This window comes from Helianthus annuus, unplaced genomic scaffold, assembly GCF_002127325.2.
Source record: "Helianthus annuus cultivar XRQ/B unplaced genomic scaffold, HanXRQr2.0-SUNRISE HanXRQChr00c019, whole genome shotgun sequence".
Lineage (NCBI taxonomy): Eukaryota > Viridiplantae > Streptophyta > Magnoliopsida > Asterales > Asteraceae > Helianthus > Helianthus annuus.
Window position 1 is genome coordinate 8062 of NW_023395535.1, and position 22317 is coordinate 30378.

At 35.2% G+C, this 22317-nt stretch overlaps 1 protein-coding gene across 2 annotated transcripts; it reads left to right on the forward strand.

The window, feature by feature from the left end:
* The first annotated feature begins 732 nt into the window (after nt 1-732).
* On the forward strand, nt 733-22317 carry LOC110928610 (phospholipase SGR2). Of its 2 annotated transcripts, none has more exons than XM_022171640.2 (22): nt 733-1694; nt 2802-2902; nt 3778-3954; nt 6111-6266; nt 6393-6464; nt 7984-8136; nt 8239-8289; nt 10018-10188; nt 12243-12392; nt 12951-13016; nt 14101-14514; nt 14981-15032; nt 16243-16364; nt 16508-16580; nt 17418-17520; nt 18304-18397; nt 19510-19572; nt 19684-19732; nt 20731-20834; nt 20944-20990; nt 21468-21728; nt 22074-22317. In XM_022171640.2, exons 1-21 carry the CDS (start codon nt 1499-1501, stop codon nt 21682-21684), a joined length of 2631 nt encoding a protein of 876 aa, XP_022027332.1. In that variant the 5' UTR covers nt 733-1498; the 3' UTR covers nt 21685-21728; nt 22074-22317. The 2 variants fall into 2 exon arrangements, with proteins under 2 accessions (XP_022027332.1, XP_022027333.1); XM_022171641.2 differs by having other exon boundaries at nt 20734-20834.

A 22317-nucleotide genomic window follows, 5' to 3' on the forward strand; every position in this document is an offset into this window, starting at 1 on the left:
CGAGTCGGAGAAGTCAGTTAACCATCTCTTCGTGTCTTGCCATTTCGCTTAAGGTGTTTGGGATCGGGTTGCAAACTGGTGCTGCCTAACTGGGTTTATATGTTTGAAAGTAAAGATTTGGCCAGATATCATTGCCATGCGAGGTCGATGAAATGGAAAAAAATGTTGTACCCTATAACGCATTATGGAATGTGGAGTGTATGGCGTTGTCGAAACAACTTAGCATTCAATCAGAAGAATCCGAACCTGGGGAGCGCTGTAGAGGAGCTAAAAATGCTAGGGGTACATCTGGTTCCTGGAAAAAATAGAGAATGGTTGATCTAAAATGTCTGTAATTTGTAAATTGCTGGTGACTTTGGTTGTTTGTTCACACTGTTTGTATCTATGGTGATGGATATTGGATAATATGTCGTCCCAAATTTTATTTAATAAAATGAGTTGACTTCTACAAAACAAAAACTATAAAGTTTTATGGTTTGAGAAATAGGTCAGAATGAGTAATGTCTTTTTAAAATTTGTTTACTTTCTAATGTAAAAACAATGCATTAGTTTTTACATAATAAACAATTGATAAATACAATATATTTTTATATAACCCGTGTAATAAATAGAAACTTAAACTAGTTATGTTTTAAATAAATAAAAGCTTTAAAAGATAAAACCTAAATAGTCCATTAATGATAACTTTAAATATAAATGTTTATCATTATCTTTTTAGCCATGCGACACATATGACACCTAAGGTTAGGTGTTTGTAGCACAGCACATATGTGACCCCTTAAACCAAAGTCTCCCCCTTTTCTGTTTCCGAATATGCCACTCTCTTCTCTTCAACATTCTGCTTGCTTCTTGTCTCCATTTTCTTCAATCTTTTCTCATCAAGTAACCCTGATCGATCATCAATTAAGGCTTCCAAACTTCAACACCGACGATCAATTTCAGTGATTTTTAGTTGAAAAACTTAGACCCAATTTCAAGCTTGCGGTTCTTGATCGAGTGTGCGAGAAGCTATTTGTGTATGTTAGAATAGTGGGTTGTTCTTAATTGTAGAGAATAGTTGCAAGTGGAGGTTGTGTTGGGTGGTGTTTCAACTTGCACACCAACTGTTTGGTAAATTGCTTGAACGAAGTGTTTGAACAAATTAGACCCAATTTCAAGTGTGTGATTCTTGATCGAGTGCGAGAATCTATTTGCGTATGTTAGAATAGTGGGTTGTTCTTAATTGGAGAGGATAGTTGCTGGTGAAGGTTGTGTTGGACTTGCACATCAACTATTTGATAAATTGTTTGAACAAATTTGATCCAGTTTCAAGTGTGTGATTCTTGATTGAGTGTGCGAGAATCTATTTGTGTATGCTAGAGTACTGGGTTGTTCTTAATTGGAGAGAATTGTTGCTGGTGAAGGTTGGGCTGGGTTGGGTTGGGAGGTGTTTCAACTTGCACACCAAGTGTTTGATAAATTGCTTGAACGAAGTGTGCATCTGGTTTAAGGTGTTTTAATGGCGGAAAGCAGTGGGAAGCGTGAGATGGCAACATCTGCTGATATGTTGCGGAATACGCCATCGAATATACGGAGGTTAGCTGATGAGATACAGCAGTGTGAGGGGCGGCAGAAGTATCTTGCGCAGACGAGAAGCCCGTCCGATGGGGGTGATGTTCGGTGGTACTTTTCGAAGATCCCAATGGCGGAAAATGGTGAGTTGTTTGATCATGATGTTTGACTTCTAACAGTTATGTTGGTATTGTATGAATGTGTTGGCTTATTTCATTCTTTTTGGGAGTAACTTGCTCTCTATACCGATACCTTGTTGAACTCTTTACGGTTGCTATATATGTTTTAAATCTATTAGAGGCATTTTGTTAGTACAAAGTTCTCTTTTTATATGTAGGATTAGTCATTAGTGCACTTTCACACTTCATTGCCCCTGTAGAAAAATAGAAGTGGAAATAAAAAAAAAGAAAACATGAAATGACTTTAATAACACATCATATGCGCTCACTTATCATATCATGTTTATATTTCTAGTTTTGTTTCATTTCCGTTCATAGAAAGAAGGATGATGTTTTGTGAGTAGAGGTGTCAAGATGGACATGTCGTGCGAGTTATTTAATGCGTCAACAAGTGCCATTTTCTGTATGGGCCGAAAGGGGCTGGGTCATACTTCTGTCCATTTTTTGTTTAGTTTTTTAATTAACTAATTCTTAGATAAAAATAAACAATAGTATTTAACTAATTAAATAATTAGCTAGATCTTTGAATAAAAATGATTTAGGATGTTGTTTGCTTGAAAAATACACTTTGGAAGACTTTCAACGGTGACTTTTTTTTTAACTATTTTTAAAACTTGTTTTGGATGAAACACAGCCTAAATCGATCTATTCATAAGCAAATGGGTGATGTTGGTTGTCACGTTTTATCTTTTGATATTTAGAGTAAAGTACATAGATGGTCCCTATGGTTTACCAAAATTTTAGATTTGGTCCCCAGCTTTTCAAAAGTACACAGACTAAGTTCGTTACAAAGTGCAAACCACAGGGACCATCCATGTACTTTTAGAAAGCTAGGGACCAAATCCAAAATTTTAGTAAATCACAGGGACCATCTGTGTACTTTACTCATATATATTATCTTATAAGGAAATTTTATAAATTTTCACTCACTGTTATCGTTCCGGGCATAGTCTTATTATTCAAATCTCTGCTATAATATTATGTATAATCCATTATTCTCACACTAACATATCTTTTCCTATTCCTTTAATTAAATGTTAATTCCTTCTTGTTGCCATTGCTTATATACAGAGCTAGCTGCTGCTATCCCACCCACTGAAGTCGTAGGAAAAGGTGACTATTTTCGATTTGGTATGCGGGATTCTCTTGCTATAGAAGCATCATTCTTGCAGGTCATACCATTTGTTCTCTTTGTTGTATTGATAATTAGCTATTGATTTGATATTCGTCGTTCGTTTTAGGTTCACTCAGCAGGATGTTCTTATTTGAGTTTTTACTTCTCATGATCATTTGATACTAGATTATGTAAACGAAACATTACTACATTGTACTATAGGTGGTGAAATTGGTTGTACGCTGGTCTTGCAGTTTAGTAATGGGTCAAAATGGGCGGGGTTGCTTTCGCCAAAACACTTTTCTTCTATATTTTTTAATTTTTATGAATTATTAGTTTGCCAAATATATTTACACAAATTGTATTACCTTAATAATAATTAAGCATTTTGTATGAAATGTATACTTTGGGAGACATTTAAGTTTGAGTAAAGTACACGGATAGTCCCTGTGGGTTTCCAAAATTTTAGATTTGGTCCCGAGATTTCCAAAAGTACACGGATGGTCCCGGTGGTTTGCACTTGGTAACGCATTTTGTCCCTCTACTTTTGCCAAAAGTACATGGATGGTCCCTATTGTCTGCATTTTGTAACACATTTAGTCCATAACTTGGACCTCCTTAAACCTTTAGATTTGTTGGCTGGGGACTAAATTCGTTACAAAGTGCAAACCACAGGGACCATCCATGTACTTTTAGAAAGCTAGGGACCAAACCCAAAATTTTGAAAAACCACAAGGACTATCCGTGTACTTATACTCTTTTAAGTTTTGATTCATTTGTCCTGTTTCCGTCTAGCTTTTTTTTTTTTTTTATTTACTTGTCTCACCTGTTAGAGATAAATATAGCCGAATCAAATTGCCACAAATTTTAGGGATTTCTGTATTTTTTGCATCAAATTTTAGGGAATTACTGATATACATAATGAATATACAGAGAGAAGAAGAGTTGCTCTCTAATTGGTGGAGAGAGTATGGTGAATGTAGTGTGGGCCCGAAAGGATCACTTTCTTCAATTTCAGAGTCAAATGATTCACCAAACGCGCAATCAAGCAAACTGTATGCAAACGAAGAAGAAAGAGTTGGTGTTCCTGTGAAAGGAGGCTTGTATGAGGTGTTGTCTCTTTTCTTATCTTTATTGTTTTAAATACCATCTTGGTTTTACTTTTTAGGCACTTTGGAATAATCATTGTGGTTTTAAGCGTTGTATTCTGTTTCATTTTGGAGGCGTGTTTTGGCCGCAATTAGAATCTGAAATAAAACGGGAGATAGAAACATTAGACGTTTGAGTGTTTGATAAGTTTTGATTATATTAAGGAGTTAAATGCATGGTTGGTCCCTGTGGTTTGTAGATATTGCAGACTTGGTTCCAGTGTTTCAATAATTACAAAGTTGGTCCCAGTGGTTGCAATTTTCGCACTCGGGTGATCCTTATCACTAACCCATGCTAATTTTCTCAGTTAAATGTGTGTGAAATGACTAGATTGCCCCTGAACCATAAAAAATAAAAAAAAATTATAAAGATGGCCCACCCCCATCTTCTTCCTCTCTCTCTCTCTCAAACCCACTACCATCACCACCTCCACCTTCAACCCACCACCACCGCCACTTTCAATTGAAAAAAATAGATTAGTTTTCATAATCACTTGAACATAACATATCGTTTAGCTCTGATCAACCGTTTCTGACATGTTCAATATCCTGAATTTCCTGCATCTTCCATTTTACTTCTTTATCAAGATGTGAAAACTCCTTTATTTTCTGGTTTATTTGATGCTCGTGTGCCTGTTAACCATAGTGCAACAAAGAATCATATATACACGCATATGTGAGGTTTAATTTTGGAAAATACACACATGCTATGAACACTCAAATCGATCTATAGTTTATACCGTCCTTCAGATTGTCTTTTTTTCCAATGATGCTAAATCGAACACAATTTATAAACTGCAGCCTCTTCTTTTTCTGTTTTCCATTACGTTAGGGAGGGGGGGGGGGATCATCTTTTTTATTTCTTTTAATGTTCAGGGGTAATCTAGTAATTTTCAAACATACTTAACTGAGAAATCTAACAGAGGTTAGTGATAGGGACCATACGAGTGCAAAATTTACAACTACTGGGACTAACTCTGTAATTATTGAAGCCTTGGGACCAGACAAACCATAGGGACCAACCATGCATTTAACTCTTATCTTAAGAGTAAAGTACATGGATGGTCCCTGTGGTTTACCAAAATTTTGGATATGGTCTTGTAACGCATTTAGTATCCAACTTTTGCCAAAAGTACATGGATGTTCCTTGTGGTTTGCACTTTGTAACGCATTTAGTCCCTAACTTGGCGCTACTGGAACCTTTAGATTTGCTAGTTGGGGACTAAATGCGTTACAAAGTGCAAACCAATGGGACCATTCGTGTACTTTTGAAAAGCTAGGGACCAAATCCAAAATTTTGATTAACCACAGGGACTATTCGTGTACTTTACTCTTATTTTAAAAAGTGAAAAGATACAATGACCAGAAAGGACATTTTTGTGAAAAAAGTAAATACACACGAACTGGAAATAGAAGTCCCTTATTTAGGTTTAAATAAGGGGTTAATAAGTAATTCTATTGTACCCTTAAGATTATCAAGTTTGTTGTAGCTGGTATGAAATTTAGGCCTTTAAATGAACCGAACGAACACAGATGAGCATAAAGTACCTTTTTTATATGAATTATTGATTAATTACGATAAGTTTCATTGGAAAGCATATTTTTATTACTAGAAAGCTCGATTACTAATTAGTTATATTTTTATAAGTACTTAGAAAGCCCATTTTACGTTTATATTTATATAAATATAACTATTTATGTATTTATAAAAATTAAATGAACATAAATGAACAAACGAACATAAATGAATGTAAACAAACGAACATAAACGGACGTTCGTGAACATAAATGAACGAGCAATACGTATGTTTATGTTCGTTCGTTTAATTAAATGAACAAACATATTTGTTCATGTTCGTTCGTTTATTAAATTAAATTAAATAAACCAACATAAACGAACTTCCCGCCGAACAAGTTCACGAATAGTTCATGAACTTTCGGTTCGTTTACAGGCCTAATGAAATTGATTATTCATCTAATAATAATAACAATAATAGACTAATGGTAATATATTTATGGGTGTATCTATTGGCTTTTGAAAAGTCTTATCAAAGTTCTTATGGTGATTATAACGGTATAAATGTGTAATTACTTCTTTGTTGCATGTTACTATTGCAGGTAGACTTATTAAGAAGACATAGTTTTCCAGTTTATTGGAGCGGAGATAATCGACGAGTTCTTCGAGGCCATTGGTTTGCTCGTAAAGGGAGTCTTGATTGGTTTCCACTCCGTGAGGATGTTGCTGAACAGTTGGAGTTCGCTTATCGCAGCCGTGTAAGTGAAATGGGCGGGCCCGGTTGACCCAAAACACCTTTTGTCAATTGTTTAGTTTAAAGAATACACTTGTGTTCATTGTTAAATGACGTTTACAGTAACCACACTGTATGCATTGTTTTTCAGATTTGGCACCGTAGAACGTTTCAACCATCTGGATTGTTTGCTGCGCGAGTTGATATGCAAGGTTCTAGCCCGGTATGTTGGTGTTTAGTTCTAAACTTATATAGTTATATTTACGATTTGGGAAAATGCCATAGAATAGCAAAATACTTTCGCGTTTGGATCCGTTTTGTATTTGACGTTTTTTCCGACCTGTTTTGGCCTTTTTTGCTGATTTGTCAATATATATTACTCCAATTAATAATAACAATAATATAATAGTAACCAAGTTTTAAACAAATAGATACACACATCAACACATAATTATGAGTCACACTATAGTTATTAATTATTAATATTAATTTTATAACTATTACGAAATATTTAAAAACATACAAATATAAGAGAAATAATGATAAACGACAATTTTTCTGTAAAATTTAATATTATTATCAAAAGGGTTGTTTCAAAATTTTCAATTACCAAAGTGGGTCATATAAAAACTTCTAATACCAAAATAGGTCATTGAATGACGTATGCAGTTAATGCGGTAAAAGATCGGATATCGGTCCTCGATATTCGAGATATAGGTTATCGTGGTGGGATATGGGTAAGTTTAATATCATGCAGAATTTATATATATAGCAATTTAACATTAACAATTCAGTATACTCTCCTGCCATTAACAAATTAACCTTTTTCAACTTGCAAAACACTAACAATTAATAATTAAGACTTAAAGCACTAAGAGCAGCAATAAGAAGAAAGACGAATGGTAGAACTAAGGAGAAAGGTACTGATATCGAAGAAAGGTACTGACATCGGGAAAATCGGTGATATATCGGTCAATATCTTCGATAATATCGGTACCAAGGGTCAAGTTATTCTACAAAGGCTTCTAATTGTAAGAAGTGTAAGAAGGATTTATAGAGTGACAAGTGTCCAATAAGCTAAAACTAAACCCACTACATCACCACCAAAAACCTAAACACCCACCCCCACCACCCAAAAACCTAACCCCCCCCCCCCCGCGGCAAAAAAACAAAAAAAAAACTATATCTCACCAAAAAAACCCCCAAAAAACCTAACCCCCCCACCCCCACCCCCACCCAAAAACCTAAACCCCCACCCCCTCGGCAAAAAAAAAAAAAAAAAAAAAATTGTGTAGTGGGGTTTTTTTGTGTAGTGGGTTTTTTTAGGTTATTGGACACTTGTCACTCTATAAATCCTTCTTACACTTCTTACAATTAGGATCCTTTGTATTTGATCCTAATCCTCGGTACCAATATTCTGACTGCTATTTGAAACCGATATTTTACATGGGGACCGATAATCGATATATGGGTGGTATGTCCATATTAACTGCATAGTGAATGACTAATTAAGGCAGCATTAGCTTCTTAACCGGTTGCAGCGTAACGAGTCAACAAAGGTACCAAGACTGCCAGTCAAATAATTTTTGAATTATGATTACCAACATGAATCCGGAAAATAATTAATTACCAAAACGGATCCGAAGTGAAAGTATATTGCTCTTTAGGACATTTCCCTCGGGATATTAAATTATTGTCGCCATTTACATAACCATAAAACATATATTACTTATCTTGTGCAGGGGTTACATGCACTTTTTACGGGCGAGGATGATACATGGGATGCATGGCTAAATATTCCCTCATCGGGATTTTCTGGCGTAGTGAATTTTGGCGGGACGGGCCTCAAGTTAAGGCGTGGGTATGCTCCATCTCATTCACCAAAACCGACCCAGGTATATTTTTATTGGTCAACAAACTTCTCGAATGGTCAAACTTTTATAATTCCTGTAGAAATATTCCAGTTCCTTTATTTGCTTGATAACTTGTGTTTATAGGATGAGCTACGCCAACAGAAAGAGGAAGAAATGGACGATTACTGTTCACAGGTAAAACTGTTGCTGTATTACTTGGTTATATGTCATACCTATATCTAACTGTTGCTGTATTACTTGTAAAAATTTACATAAAATGTGTAAAGTTGTTTGTGTATTTTAAAATTTACCCCCCCTCTATTTTCACTAGTTTACATTTGGTCCTTAAACTTATAAATTTATACATAAAAAGTATAAAATTGACATTATATATATAGAAAAAGTTTAAAATACAAAAGGCTCTTAACGTGTGACGGTACGCGGCCACCAAAATAACGTGCGTAATTAGGGTTAACCAACCCATGCGTAATTAGGGTTTAACCCAACCCATGCGTAATTATGCAATAACGTGCGTTAAACCCCCCCGCCCTCTGTATATATATATTGTATAGGGAGAGGATCATGAGAAAACTAAAAAACTACCAAAAAAATCCTAAAAAGCACACCATTTTTTTTCATTTTTTTATTAAAATTCGCTATTTATTATAATATAAAAAAAGTAAATAAAAATAGTATTGTGCACATGTGCATTATATGTACATGTTGCACATGCGATTTAGCCTTGGGGTTTAGGTTTTGGATTTAGTTTAGCTTTCAGGGTTAAGTTTTTGGGAGGTTTAGTTTTTTGGGTGGGGGGGGGGGAGAGGGGGGAGGGGGGTTAGGTCTTAGGTTTAGTTTTAGGTTTTTTTTTTTTTGGGTTGGGGGGTAGGTTTTTTTTTTTTTTTTTGGGGGGGGGGGGGGCTTTAGTTTTGTGGGGGGTGGATGGGTTTAGGTTTTTTGGGGTGGCGGTGTGGGGGTGGGTTAGGGGGTTTAGGTTTTTTCGTATTAATGCACGTGTACAGTACTTATTTATTTATTTTTTTATAAATTAAAAATAGCAACTTTTAAGAAAAAAATTTGGTGTGTTTTTTAGGCTTTTTTAGTTAGTTTTTTTATTTTCTCATTTAAACTAGTTTTATCATGATCCATCCCCTATATAGGGGGGGGGGGGGGTTAAGTTATTCTACAAAGGCTCCTAATTGTAAGAAGTGTAAGAAGGCTTTATAGAGTGACAAGTGTCCAAGAACCTAAAACCTAAACCCACTACACCACCACCCAAAACATAAACACCCCACCCCACCACCACCCAAAAACCTAACCCCCCTCCCCTCAACAAAAAAATAAAATAAAATAAAAATAAAAAACTATACCTCACCCAAAAAACCTAACCCCCCAAAAACCTAAAAAAAAACCTAAACACCCATCCCCACCACCCGAAAACCTACCCCCCCCCCCCCCCCCCGCACCCCCACCCACAAAAAAAAAAAAGAAAAAAATTTGGGGGGGGGGGTGATGGGGAGTTTAGGTTTTTGGGTGGTGGTGGGTGTTTAGGTTTTTTTGTGAAGTGGGTTTATTTTTAAGAGCCTTTGTACACTTCTTATTTTTAGGAGCCTTTGTATTTGATCCTAATCCCTATATATATAGATAGCTATTTTATATTTCTTAGATTTTAACTACCTTATCGCAAAAACGTCGCTATCGCTACGTAGCATATAGGTAGTCTGTTGCTATTGACCGTGACAACTGTGACCTTGACTCATTTATTTAGTTTACGGTCCGTGTCGTGTTGGGAATGCTGCCACTGATGTTACTTTCTGAATAAGAACTGATGTCATTTTCTGTTGAGACATTATAAACGGACAGAATTACCAACTCTAAAGACCTGCATGAATTAAAAGTTTATTTGGTGTTCAAACTCCACAGGTTCCAGTTCGACATCTAGTATTCATGGTTCATGGTATTGGTCAAAGGTTACAGAAAGCAAATTTGGTTGATGATGTCGGCACCTTCCGTCTAGTCACGCAGAATCTTGCTGATCTTCACTTGACGTCTTACCAACGTGGAACTCAAAGAGTTCTTTTTATTCCATGCCAGGTAATGATTGCGTTTAACGGTTTTAACTTTTAACTGTAGCTGGCTATTTCAACCCATTTACTTAGGATTAAACTTCTTTCGTTAACGACACTGATGCATGTATTGAATCTACTTACGTGCCACCCAAGTATGTATGATGTATCTTGTTTCATTTATACAAATTCCACTTAAAACATGTAAGAATATTGTAAAAATGACAAAAAGGCACATGTTCAAGAAATATTCATTTATTACATATGAATTTACATATAAAGTACTAAAGTAGTATTAGACAAAGTATTCTAGTATAGGGACTAGATGTGTAATATGGTGTTCTATATAAACACCTACCCCATTTAACCGATATTGTAGTTGTGGTAATGGTAGGGCGGCGGTGGTGGGCTGCCCCTCTGGTGATGTTTTTGGTTAGTTGTTACCTAAGCTCTGATACCGAGATAACTTTATAATCAAAATTCTATTAGATTGTAAGGGTGTAATTAGGGTTACATGAGGTAGGTGTTTATATAGAACACCATATTACACATCTAGTCCCTATACCTTGGTTGCGTGATGCGCTCCGATGCGTTTAGTCCAAAAATCTGATGCGTGATGCGTGATGCGCGATGCGAGCGCATCACGTATGTGATGCGTTCTTTATAAAAAAATAGTTAAAAATTATTTATACATAAAAACTTATAAAAACATACTTAAAGTAAAACAACTGACGTAATTAGAAGATAAGAGTTGTGTTTTTTGGTTCAAATCAAGCATACTAAGATGTTAATTATGGAAAAAACCGAACACAGTTCATAAAATCTGGAAAAAAAAGCATAAGAAACAATGTTGCGTGCATTAGAGCGCATTATGCGATGAGCGCATTATGCGAAATGCGCGCAATATTCTCGCATCACGTAAACACATCGCATCAGCTGTTGCGATGCGCTCTCATTAGTGCATCGGGCGCATCACGCATTGAGCATTTTAAAACCAAGCCCTATACTAGAATACTTTGTCTAATAAGTTGTCTCTCCCAAGCATTTTGTGAGAGGAAGAGGTGCATTTTTGTCATTTTACAGCATTTCGGCATTTTTTTTTTTTTGCCGGTAATGCATTATTCCATTTTAACTATAACGGGACATTTTTGTCATTTTTACATACTTGGATGGCCTTTATAAAAGATGTTGAATATTTGAGTGGGCTTCACATACATTATCCTATTTACTTATGAACGGGTCAATCTGGATTATGTTCTAATACTAATCGTTTTAATCAGGTAAAATAGAAAAAAGTTGGATTAAAAGGTAACACGTTGATAGTCTAACTGCCAGTGTATTTTTAATGCATAAAGCCTCATGAATCAGCTTCTTTAAAAAAATTATTGTTGAGATGACATGATTTTCTAATCATGCTGGAGTACTACTTAATAAACAAGTGTAAAATGCCATTTTCGTCCCCGAGGTTTGGCCAGTTTTGCGACTTTCGTCCAATGGTTTGTTTTTCCGCGCATCAGAATCCAAAAGGTTTGAAATCTGCCATTTTCATCTGGCTCGTTAACTCCATCCTTTTTTCTCCGTTAAGTCAGGTATTTTCGTCTTTTTTGTTAACTTAAAGGGCAATTCGGTCTTTTGAATACTTGTACATTATGCTAAATGCTTGTACATAAAGTGAAAAAGACTGAGTAGTCCTTTAAGTTAACAAAAAAGACGGAAATACCCCTGAGTTAGCGGAGAAAAATGGATGGAGTTAAGGAGCCGGATGAAAATGGCAAGATTTCAAACCTTTTGGATCCAGATGCGGAAAAACAAACCTTTGGACGAAAGTCGCGAAACTGACCAAAACCTCAGGGACGGAAATGGCATTTTACTCAAAAAGAAAAAAATATAAGACTATGGATAGAATTATAGAAAATGTTTTAGATCGATCCAACCAAAACCAGTTTTGACCGGTACTGTACCAAAACTTACCATTTCGAGTTTTCGACCCAAACTCATTTGACCCCTTATCTGAACCGCATGTTTTTCCGCCTTTGATCGTCGTTATCCTTGACGTGATTGGTATTTTTGTATTGTGGCCAGTGGAGGAAAAACTTAAAGCTAAGTGGTGAATCTGCTGTAGAAAAATGCACATTACCTGGTGTACGCGGGTTGAGAATAACGTTAAGTGCAACTGTTCACGATGTCTTATACTACATGAGTCCAATCTACTGCCAAGATATCATTGACTCGGTATGTCTGGTCAGTTTTATGATTGTATTTAATTATAGTAAAGTACACGGATGGTCCCTGTGGTTGATTAAAATTTTGGATTTGGTCCCTAGCTTTCCAAAAGTACACGGATGGTTCCTGTGGTTTGCACTCTGTAACGTATTTAGTCACCGACTTTTGCCAAATGATCCTTGTGGTTTGCAGTCTTGCACTTTGTAACATATTTAGTCATCTACTTTTGCCAAAAGTACACGGATGGTCCCTGTAGTTGCACTTTGTAACGCATTTAGTCGCTAACTTGGAAATGCTGAAACCTTTAGATTTGTTAGCCGGGGACTATACGCATTACAAAACCACAGGGACCACCCGTGTACTTTTGAAAAGCTAGGGACCAAATCCAAAATTTTAATCAACCACAGGGACCATCCGTGTACTTGACTCCATTAAATATATGGGTCATTTAGATTTGGAGTTAAAAAAATACTTGTAATTTATGATGTCTTATCGCTGTTTGAGATGATCTGTTGGAATCTTGAGGTAGCTGGTTACATTTTGGGTGATTTTTTTGAACTTTTGCAGGTTTCCAACCAGTTAAACCGGTTATATATGAAGTTTCTTAAGAGGAATCCTGGTTATGATGGAAAGGTACATGAACTGGACCCCACATTATAGGTAAATGGGTCGACCCGTTTCCCAACATTTGCCACTGCTACTTTCCTAGCACATGACTAATATTTGAATTGTTAGAACTTAAAAAAAAGGTAAAATTGAAATGGTTTTAAATTCACCCAAAGTGTGTGCAAAATGTAAATACATAAAGCCGTATAACTAGTTATGTTTAAAAAAACCTAGATTATTATTGTAATTGTAACCATCAAGATTAAGTATTTGTACAATTTAATGAAATTAAAGACAGAAAGTGTTTGTGGACCAACCTGACCTGTTTTGACCCATGTAAAAATAAACTTTTTTTTTTTTTTTTTTGGGTAAAGGGTTTTACCCCGGTGATTCTATATATTCACAACCAAATAAAACAAGTAGTGTAGAACGCCTACACTAGTTCAATCATGAGACATAAACAGATGAAAACTTGATCAGTATATATAAGATGCATAGAATCTTCAAAATAATTTGATTAGAAAAACTAGATTATGGTTGTAATCATATGTAGCCGATTAATCATTTATCAAATTGAAAAGAAAATATAAGACAAAAGGTGTTTGCTTGTCAACCAGGCTCTACCTGACCTGTAATTTATAGGGGCGGCAATTCTTGACACGACCTAAAACCCTACCCGACACGAAAAAAAAACAGGTTTGGATCGACTAACACGACCCGTTTAAAAAAACCGGGTCGGGTTCGGGTTGGCCCGTTTAACTATTTAGAAAAAAAAACTTTATATTTTTTATTTTTCCGTTTCTAATTTACATGGTTAGTCATAATAATGTTAGTTTGACCCATGATATTATTTACTTGTCACACTTATACTCACCATTAAGCATGTTATCGATAACCCGCTTAAAACCCAACAACTCGCTTATAAATCGTCAACTTGTATGACTCTTAAAATATGGGTTAAACGGGTAGTGTTCGGGTTGACCCGAATTTATATGTGTGCAGGTTAGGATTGAAATCTTTTCACAGTTTGACCCGAATAATTATATGGGTTGGGTTCAGGTTGAACATTTCAACCCCGAATAATAAGTTATGTGGTTTTTTGTTTCTGCAGGTTTCCTTATATGGCCATTCGTTAGGAAGTGTACTCTCTTACGACATACTTTGTCACCAAGAAACCCTATCGTCCCCATTCCCAATGGAATGGATGTACACAGACCAAACCCATGAAGTATCTCCTGAGCGTAATTCTTCCGTAAATTCACCGGAAAATGATCTAGTCACAAACAACGAGGGTATGGATACGGTAGCTTCACACACGGAGGGCGTAAATGGAAAGTTGTCAATAGCAACAGATTCCGAGAAAGACGATAGTCTGGTTTTAGACGAAGTTGTAGTCAAATCTGGCGATGATCCAATTGAAATGCAATCTGAGAATAATGAAGTATTAACGAGCGACTCAAGTCAAGTTGATGAGGAAATTAACGAGAATGATGAAAGCGTAGTAATCAAGTCGTTGAAGGAAGAGGTCATGAAGTTTAACACTGCTATTTTCTTGAACTTTTGAAGAGTAAAATGCCATTTTCTTCCCTGAGGTTTAGCCACTTTTGCGACTTTCATCCAAAGGTTTGTTTTTTTTATGTATCTGGATCCAAAAGGTTTGAAATCTTGCCATCTTCATCCGACTCTTTAACTCCATCCATTTTTCTCCGTTAAATGAGGGCCATTTCTGTCTTTTTTTTATTGAAATAAAAGACACTATTAAGAAATAAAGAGTCGGAAATTCCTCTTATTTAACAGAGAAATATGGATGGAGTTAACTAGTCGGATGAAAATGACAACATTTGAAACCTTTTGGATCCAGATTCGAATAAACAAACCTTTGGACGAAAGTCGCAAAAGTGGCCAAACCTCAGGGACGAAAATGGCATTTTACTCATTTATAAATGATTTTTTTTGTTTCATTCTAATTATTAGTGTTTTTGTTCTTGCAGATCGATTGTTTGAACGCTAGAGTTAGAGAATTAGAGTCACAAATAGCTGAAGGTACAAACTCCGGAACTAGAGGTGGCTGTTGCTACCTATTTACTTATAAATGGGTCGATTTGGGTTGTGTTTATATTCTAAATGGGTCACATAGACCAAATAAACAAATTAGCTAAAAGGGGAATACTCAAACGGGTTAGTGGGTGAAACGGGTTTGAATGTCGTCTACACTCTATTTTATTTTGGAAAGAAAATGGGCATGGGTTTGAAAGATGAGAGAAAATGTGTGATTGGTTTTAAAAAATTTGTACGTTTTATAAAGTTGGGTTGTAGATTAGAATTGAATTTTAATTATTATTCGAAACAAATAGAGGGATAGAGATTGAGTTAGAAGAAGATAGCCTTTAGAGTTAAATGCCATTTTCGTCCCTGAGGTTTGACTACTTTTGCAACTTTTGTCGAAAGGTTTGTTCTTCCGCATCTGGATCCAAAAGGTTTGAAATCTTGCCATTTTCATCCGACTCGTTAACTCCATCTATTTTTTAACGTTAAGTCGGGGGTATTTTCGTCTTTTTAGGCATTTTTTTAATGATGATTAAAGGGTTTGGGTGGGGAGAAAGTCAACAGAGGCGGATCTTTATTTCTTGTAATGTTTTTTATTTTCATAAAAATGTCTAGGAATACAGAAATGGCCCTCGTTTAACGGAGAAAATGGATGGAGTTAACGAGTCGGATGAAAATTGGCCAGATTTTAAACCTTTTCGATCCAGTTGCAGAAAAACAAACCTTTGGACGAAAGTCGCAAAAGTGGCCAAACATCAGGGACGAAAATGGCATTTTACTCATAACCTTTATGATCAATGTTTTTTTTTTTTTTTTTTTTTTTTTAATAAAACCCCATCAAATTTATTAACTTGATTGTTGAAAACAACTTATTTCACTTTAAATAAGTATGAACACTTTTCTTTATCCACACTCAAAAGCGTTATGCTTTCGGAAAGAATAAGCAATGAGAAACACCTAAATAGATTCATATGTAATAATATTATTTTTGTATGGGATGATGTATAAGGAGGCCACCTAAATATTCAACTTTTTTTTTTGTCAACCCAACTATCAAAACTAATTTATAGGCCAGCACCAAATACATGCCGACAATTACCATCTTTTTTGACCATTTAATTATTTTTTTTACTTTATAGAACAGAGAATGTAACTTAATAATGCATCTAGAAAAAGGTTCCTAACTGTGTATTTCAATTTCAAATAGCCAATAAGCAGGAAACTTCAACCTCAAGAAACGAAAGCGTGTCTGAGAGTTTTCCGTCTTCAAAAAATGATTCTCGGAAGAGTTACACCCCTTATATAAAGTACACCAAGTTGTTGTTCAAGGTAACATTTATTTATGTTTCTATATTTGTTTTCTGTAACAACTCTCCTTACAAGTGGAATTATTACAGCCTAAAAGAGTATTCAGAAATATAATAATTGAAAATCTTGCTTTTGATCCTTATTCTACTTCATATTCATGCCAGGTGGATACGTTCTTTGCAGTTGGGTCTCCACTTGGTGTATTTCTTGCCTTACGCAATGTTCGCATTGGAATTGGTAATTATTATTTATTATCCTTAAAAGAATATTAATTACGGGTAAACCAAATTTGGTGTAACTTCCAACTTTTAAAAATTAACACATACGTCTTTTAACTATTTCTTTAGATTGTTTATTCTAATAATTATGTCAACTATGTTCGGATAATTATGTTAAGTGATTATATAGTTTTGGTAGGTTCTTTTAATCTTCGTGATGAAAAATGCAGATTTTATTTCAAAATGAAGTGTATTCATTTGTGTTCATTTATGTCCATGAACATTTGTTTGAGTTCATTTGCGTTTGGTAAGTGTTGGTGAACAGTTCATGAACACGTTCATTTCCTTAACGAACGAACACGAACAAGAATTCTCGTTCTGTGATTCTTTGTGTTTGTTTGGTTCATTTACAACCCTAATTGTCATTGTTTGGTGTTCATTTGACTATTTGACCTTGGAAGGTCTCACACTCTCACTTTATATGAAGTATGAACTACCAAACACTTTTCATGGAATCTATACACATTTATACATATTAATGTATCAAACATGTTATTAATGTGTGTCCTTACTCAACGGACTCAGGGGCGGAACCAGAGGGGGGTCAAGAGGGTCCGCTGACCCCGGACATAGAAATTTGTAAGATTTTTGTGTGTACAATCTCAGATTTTTTCTAGGAAAAAACATGTTTTAGACTCTCTAGTTGTAGCCGGTAGAAAAGTGAGTCTTATGATGACCCCCTGACAAAGAAGTTCTGATTCCGCCACTGAACGGACTTGATGCATAGTAATATGGTGTGAACTTGTACTTTTTATTTTGCTCTTATTTTTTTTATTTTGTTTTTTATATTCTTTAGGAAAAGGAAAAGATTATTGGGAAGATGAAAATATAATTGAAGAAATGCCATGTTGTCGTCAAATGTTTAACGTTTTTCATCCACATGATCCAGTGGCATACAGGTATCTCTCAACCCTTTGCTTATCTCTCTTTATATATAATAAAGCAAATAAGAGTTACTAATTATATTCATTTCCATTTTATAGCTAGATTTAAAACCAATGCAAGTTTTAATTTATGCTACAGGGTCAATAATAGGGGTGTGCATTTCTAACACGACACGAACCTAACACGAAATTCGCGAGTTTGGGTTTAGTCTAAAAGGGTTTGGGTCAGTTTCAGGTTGAACCCGCGAACCCGTTTAGCTAAGTGGGTTGGATTCGTGTCAACCCGATCGGGTTGGCGGGTTAACCCGTTTAATCTATTTATATTATATTTTATTTTAGCACAATATGTTTTATGTCATAAATTAAATTGGGTGGGTGATTTATGCCATAATTATAACTTAAAAATAGAAATTGACATTAAAGTTTATAATTAAAATGTAATTGTGTTATATACATTTGTGTTTTTGTGGTAAAATTTATAATTTTAATATATTATTTGTGGAAAAAAGTAAAAAATTCAGGTTGAACGGGTCGTGTTTGGGTTCATATGTATGACACGATTTTCGGGTTCGGATTGAACCCGCCAACGCACGAACAATACTCGTTTAGCACCCCTAGCTCAATAAACTAGTATATTAATATGACAATTTCTTGTTAACACGTGTACTCTGCTTTCATGGTTCATGTTTTTTATATGAAAAGATGTTAGTTTTGATAGGTCAAATTTGGCTCCTTTTAACCTCATTATAAATACGGTTACGTTTCGACACCGGGCATTAAAACTGGTCTTTTTCTCAGAGTCGAACCACTTGTATCTAAAGAGTATATAGACAAACGTCCGGTCATTATTCCTTATCACAGAGGTGGAAAGAGACTGCATGTTACATACCAGGTACACATTCTACACATATACTTGTGAACAGGCCAATTTAGATTGTATTTAATCTCAAAACGGGTCAAATGGTAATATACATATATAGTTCAACTAAAAAGATAATGGGGTCAAATGCGTTAAAAGTTACCCAAAGTCTTTCCTTTAACACAAACACATATCTTATTAGAAGATTAACTTTATTTTAGCAATCATAACTCATAAGTAGCAGATCCGTTGTTAATAAAAAAACCGGTTAAGCCATGCGGAGGACATGCAAGTATTGAACCTTTTGCATTAAGGCCACCCATATGTTGAAACTACTAGGGCTATAAACGAACTGAACGTTTAGCGAGCAGTTCGTGAACCGTTTGGCGGGAAGTTTGTTTAGGTTCGTTCGTTTAATAAATGAACGGACATGAACAAGAAATTTTGTTTGATTAGTTAAATGAACGAACACGAACAGTGGCCATAGAAAAAAAGATGATATCGTTTTCATATGGAAAGATATAGGCATGTAGACAAGATTAATATATGAGGTAATAAAGGAAAGAATGTAAGGTTAGAAACGGAGGGACCGGTCAAGCAGTTAAAAAAAACTCGTGCCGTCGTGCGCATGAATAGTGGTGAGCGCGCCCCATCACACTTTTAGAAGATTTGCGGCACCTAGGCCTTGCCTCACGTGAGCGTTGGGTTTCAAATCTTTCATTAATACCAATTAGGCAACTATAACCGAATGGCAAAATTCCCTTAAAAGGTTTGAAAAATACGCGAATACCTTTGTAACGCATTTAGTCCCCAACCAACAAATCGAAAGGTTTCAGCATGTCCAAGTTAGGGACTAATTGTGTTCCAAAGTGCAAACCGCAGGGACGATCCATGGGACTTTTGGTAAAGTTGGAGACTAAATGCGTTACAAAGTGTAAACCACAGAGACCATCCGTGTACTTTTGGAAAGCTAGGGATCAAATCCAAAATTATGATAAACCACAGGGACCATCTGTATACTTTACTCGTAAATAAATAACAATTCTTGGATGGCTTCCACATACGTTACACCTAGATAACTAAAAAAGTGGACAAAGAAAGCATTGCATGATCCACTGACCGATTTTGTCATGCTACTTGTGCAGGAATTTGTAGAAGGAGTCGCATCACGCTCTCAAGTGGTGGTTGATAAAATGAGCGTAGCAAAGGTGGTTGTCACTAATTGGCCTCAAAATGCCATACATCGTATTTTCTTTTTTTTTTTTTCGTTTTCTTTTTCTTTTTAACAACATGCTTTAAACGTCATTTACTCTTTATAGGTTAAAGTACTCACAATATGTCAATCAAGGGACAATGATGATCATGAAGGTAAATTATTAATTAACTATATAACAATTATGAACTAGATGAACAATAAAATCAATATTTAATTTCAATTTTTGTTATCAACTAAAACCATATTTAATTTTAGTTTTTATTTTAACTCCTATTATTATATATAATATACATGTTTTTAACCTGTTTAATTTTTAATAATCGGTATTTTCTCGAATAAACTGTGTTCGATAGTTTATTTAGAAAACTGAATATGCGGTTGTGTCTAATATTTAAAAAAATGTTGTGTTCGAAATAGAATATTTTCTTGGTATCATAGGCTATACTGAGTGCCGGTGTCGTACCCGTACCGTGGCAAACGAAACAGATAGAGACTAAACATCGGTATATTATGGAAACCGGTATCAATTTTTGTTTGTTAAACGTCGGTTCCGATTGATGTAAATCACAGTTCTCTTTTTGGGATACACGGCTTTATTATTTTGTTAAAGCAGACAACTTTTGTGTAATGGAACTGTTGTAAACAAACTTTTTCTTGTATCATACGAGTCGTGTTCAGAATACTCTATTTCTTTGTGTCATAAAAACTATACCGACTGCCGGAACCGGTAACGAAATGAGCCAGCCCGATACCGACCGAATAACGTGGCTACCACTATCGGTGTTATTGGATCGGTATCAGTATTCGTTTTTATTGGTTTCAATCGATATTAAACACGTATCGGTATCCTTTTAGGCATATCACGGTTTATTTTTATTGTTTTCCAGTTTCGGTTGCTATAACGTGTGTAGCGCAGGGATCCTGCTAGTGAATAACAAATAGGAAACAAAGTTTTTGCTGGATATCATCTTAACAAATATTGCTTTTTTTTTTTTTTTTTTTTAATAATGGGTGAAACTGGTTGTAATAAGTAACTAATTTTGTTTTATTTACTATAGAATGAGTAAATATGATACTTCTAGTGTTTTGAAAGTGCAAATATGATATATTTTTTTTAATAAAGTTAATTACTTGTATGTGTTTTGTTTAGCAGAAACGTCGGAAGAACCCGAAGAAATTGAGAGATCGTATGGTTCAAGAATGTTGGAGAGGTTAACAGGGAGTCAAGATGGGCGAGTTGATCATGTACTTCAAGTATGTATCTTTACTAAAGTGGCAGTTTGACCCGTTTATATACAAATGGGTCGTTATGGGTAATTGTTCATCTCTAATTTTCCGAACCTCATGAATTTTGATAATGCAGAATAAAACATTTGAGCATCAATACATATCAGCTGTCGGAGCACATACGTAAGTATATATTAGTCATATCATACCTTTGAGATAATTTCTGTTTTAAGCTTGTTGAAATTTATTTTAATAACTGCATTTGAAGCAAGGCGTTACGTGTTAAAAAGTTTAACACATAACGGCAGAGCTGGTGATTTTGACCCGTATACTTGTGACCAGGTTACATAATATCTCAAACGGGTCAAATAAAAAACGTAAGCTAAAGGGGAAACATATCAAAATGGGTCGAATGGGTCAAACAAGTTGAAAGTCGTCTATAGTCTATTTTCTATGCATATAAGTTGACAATATCACAATTTTCTAATCTTTTTCATTCAAAGCTTTAGATAATTATTTTAACAATATTGTTTTGGTAAACCATACCTAATGCATTAATTATTCATAATTATTCAGTGAAGTTAGACATTAAAATTTCCTCACTTTTCTCTTTGTTTTTTTGTTTTTTTGTTTTTTTGTTTTTTTTTTTTTTTTTTGCAGAAAATACTGGAGAGATTGTGATACCGCACTATTCATATTAAAACATTTGTATCGCGATATACCAAACGAACCCAAAACATCTTCAGAGGACACTTTAAGTCAAGAAAACGCGGATTGGGAAGAGTTATTCGATAACGAACAGCTTCCGTTAACTTTTGCCAGTGAGAAATTCATGAAGCAACTATCGGTTAGAGTAAAAAAGTTCGCAAACCAATGAATCATGCCGACTTTCCTCTTGATATGTACATTATGTAAACGCAGGTAAATAGTAGGAAGACTATCTTCACTTTCACAAGCGTTTCTGAACAAATTTTGTCTGACTGACCCGTTTATGTGAAGACGGGTTTATTTACTTCTAATGGGTCGAATGGGCCAAGTCTTGAATGTACCCAAATGGAGAAGGGATCAAACGGGTTAAAAGTATCCCACGAGTTTCCAAATTGTTTTTAGTAAAACAGAATCGGCAAACAGCCCATCTTGACGTACTTTTACTTTTACCCAGTTTGACCCGAGTTGACTCGTTACCTAACCCGACACCTTTTAATTTTTTGGGTCTCATTTACTTTCTTACGCATTTCATGTTGACTTTTCTTTCATTGTATACAGGCCCAGAAACATTAAAATTTGGCTCGAAATATAACACAGAATAGAGTTCCAGCTGACTTTTAAAATTCAAGGGAAAGTCACCCCCCCCCCTAAATTGTAGAAATGAAAACATGTTGTACCGTGTGCTAGAAAACTTGTTCAATAGATTCGGTTTGAAACATCATGCTTGAGTGGTTGTATATAGCAACTGATAGCCTAGAAAAACAAGGTATGAAGGATAAATTCAGATTCCAATTTCAGTGAA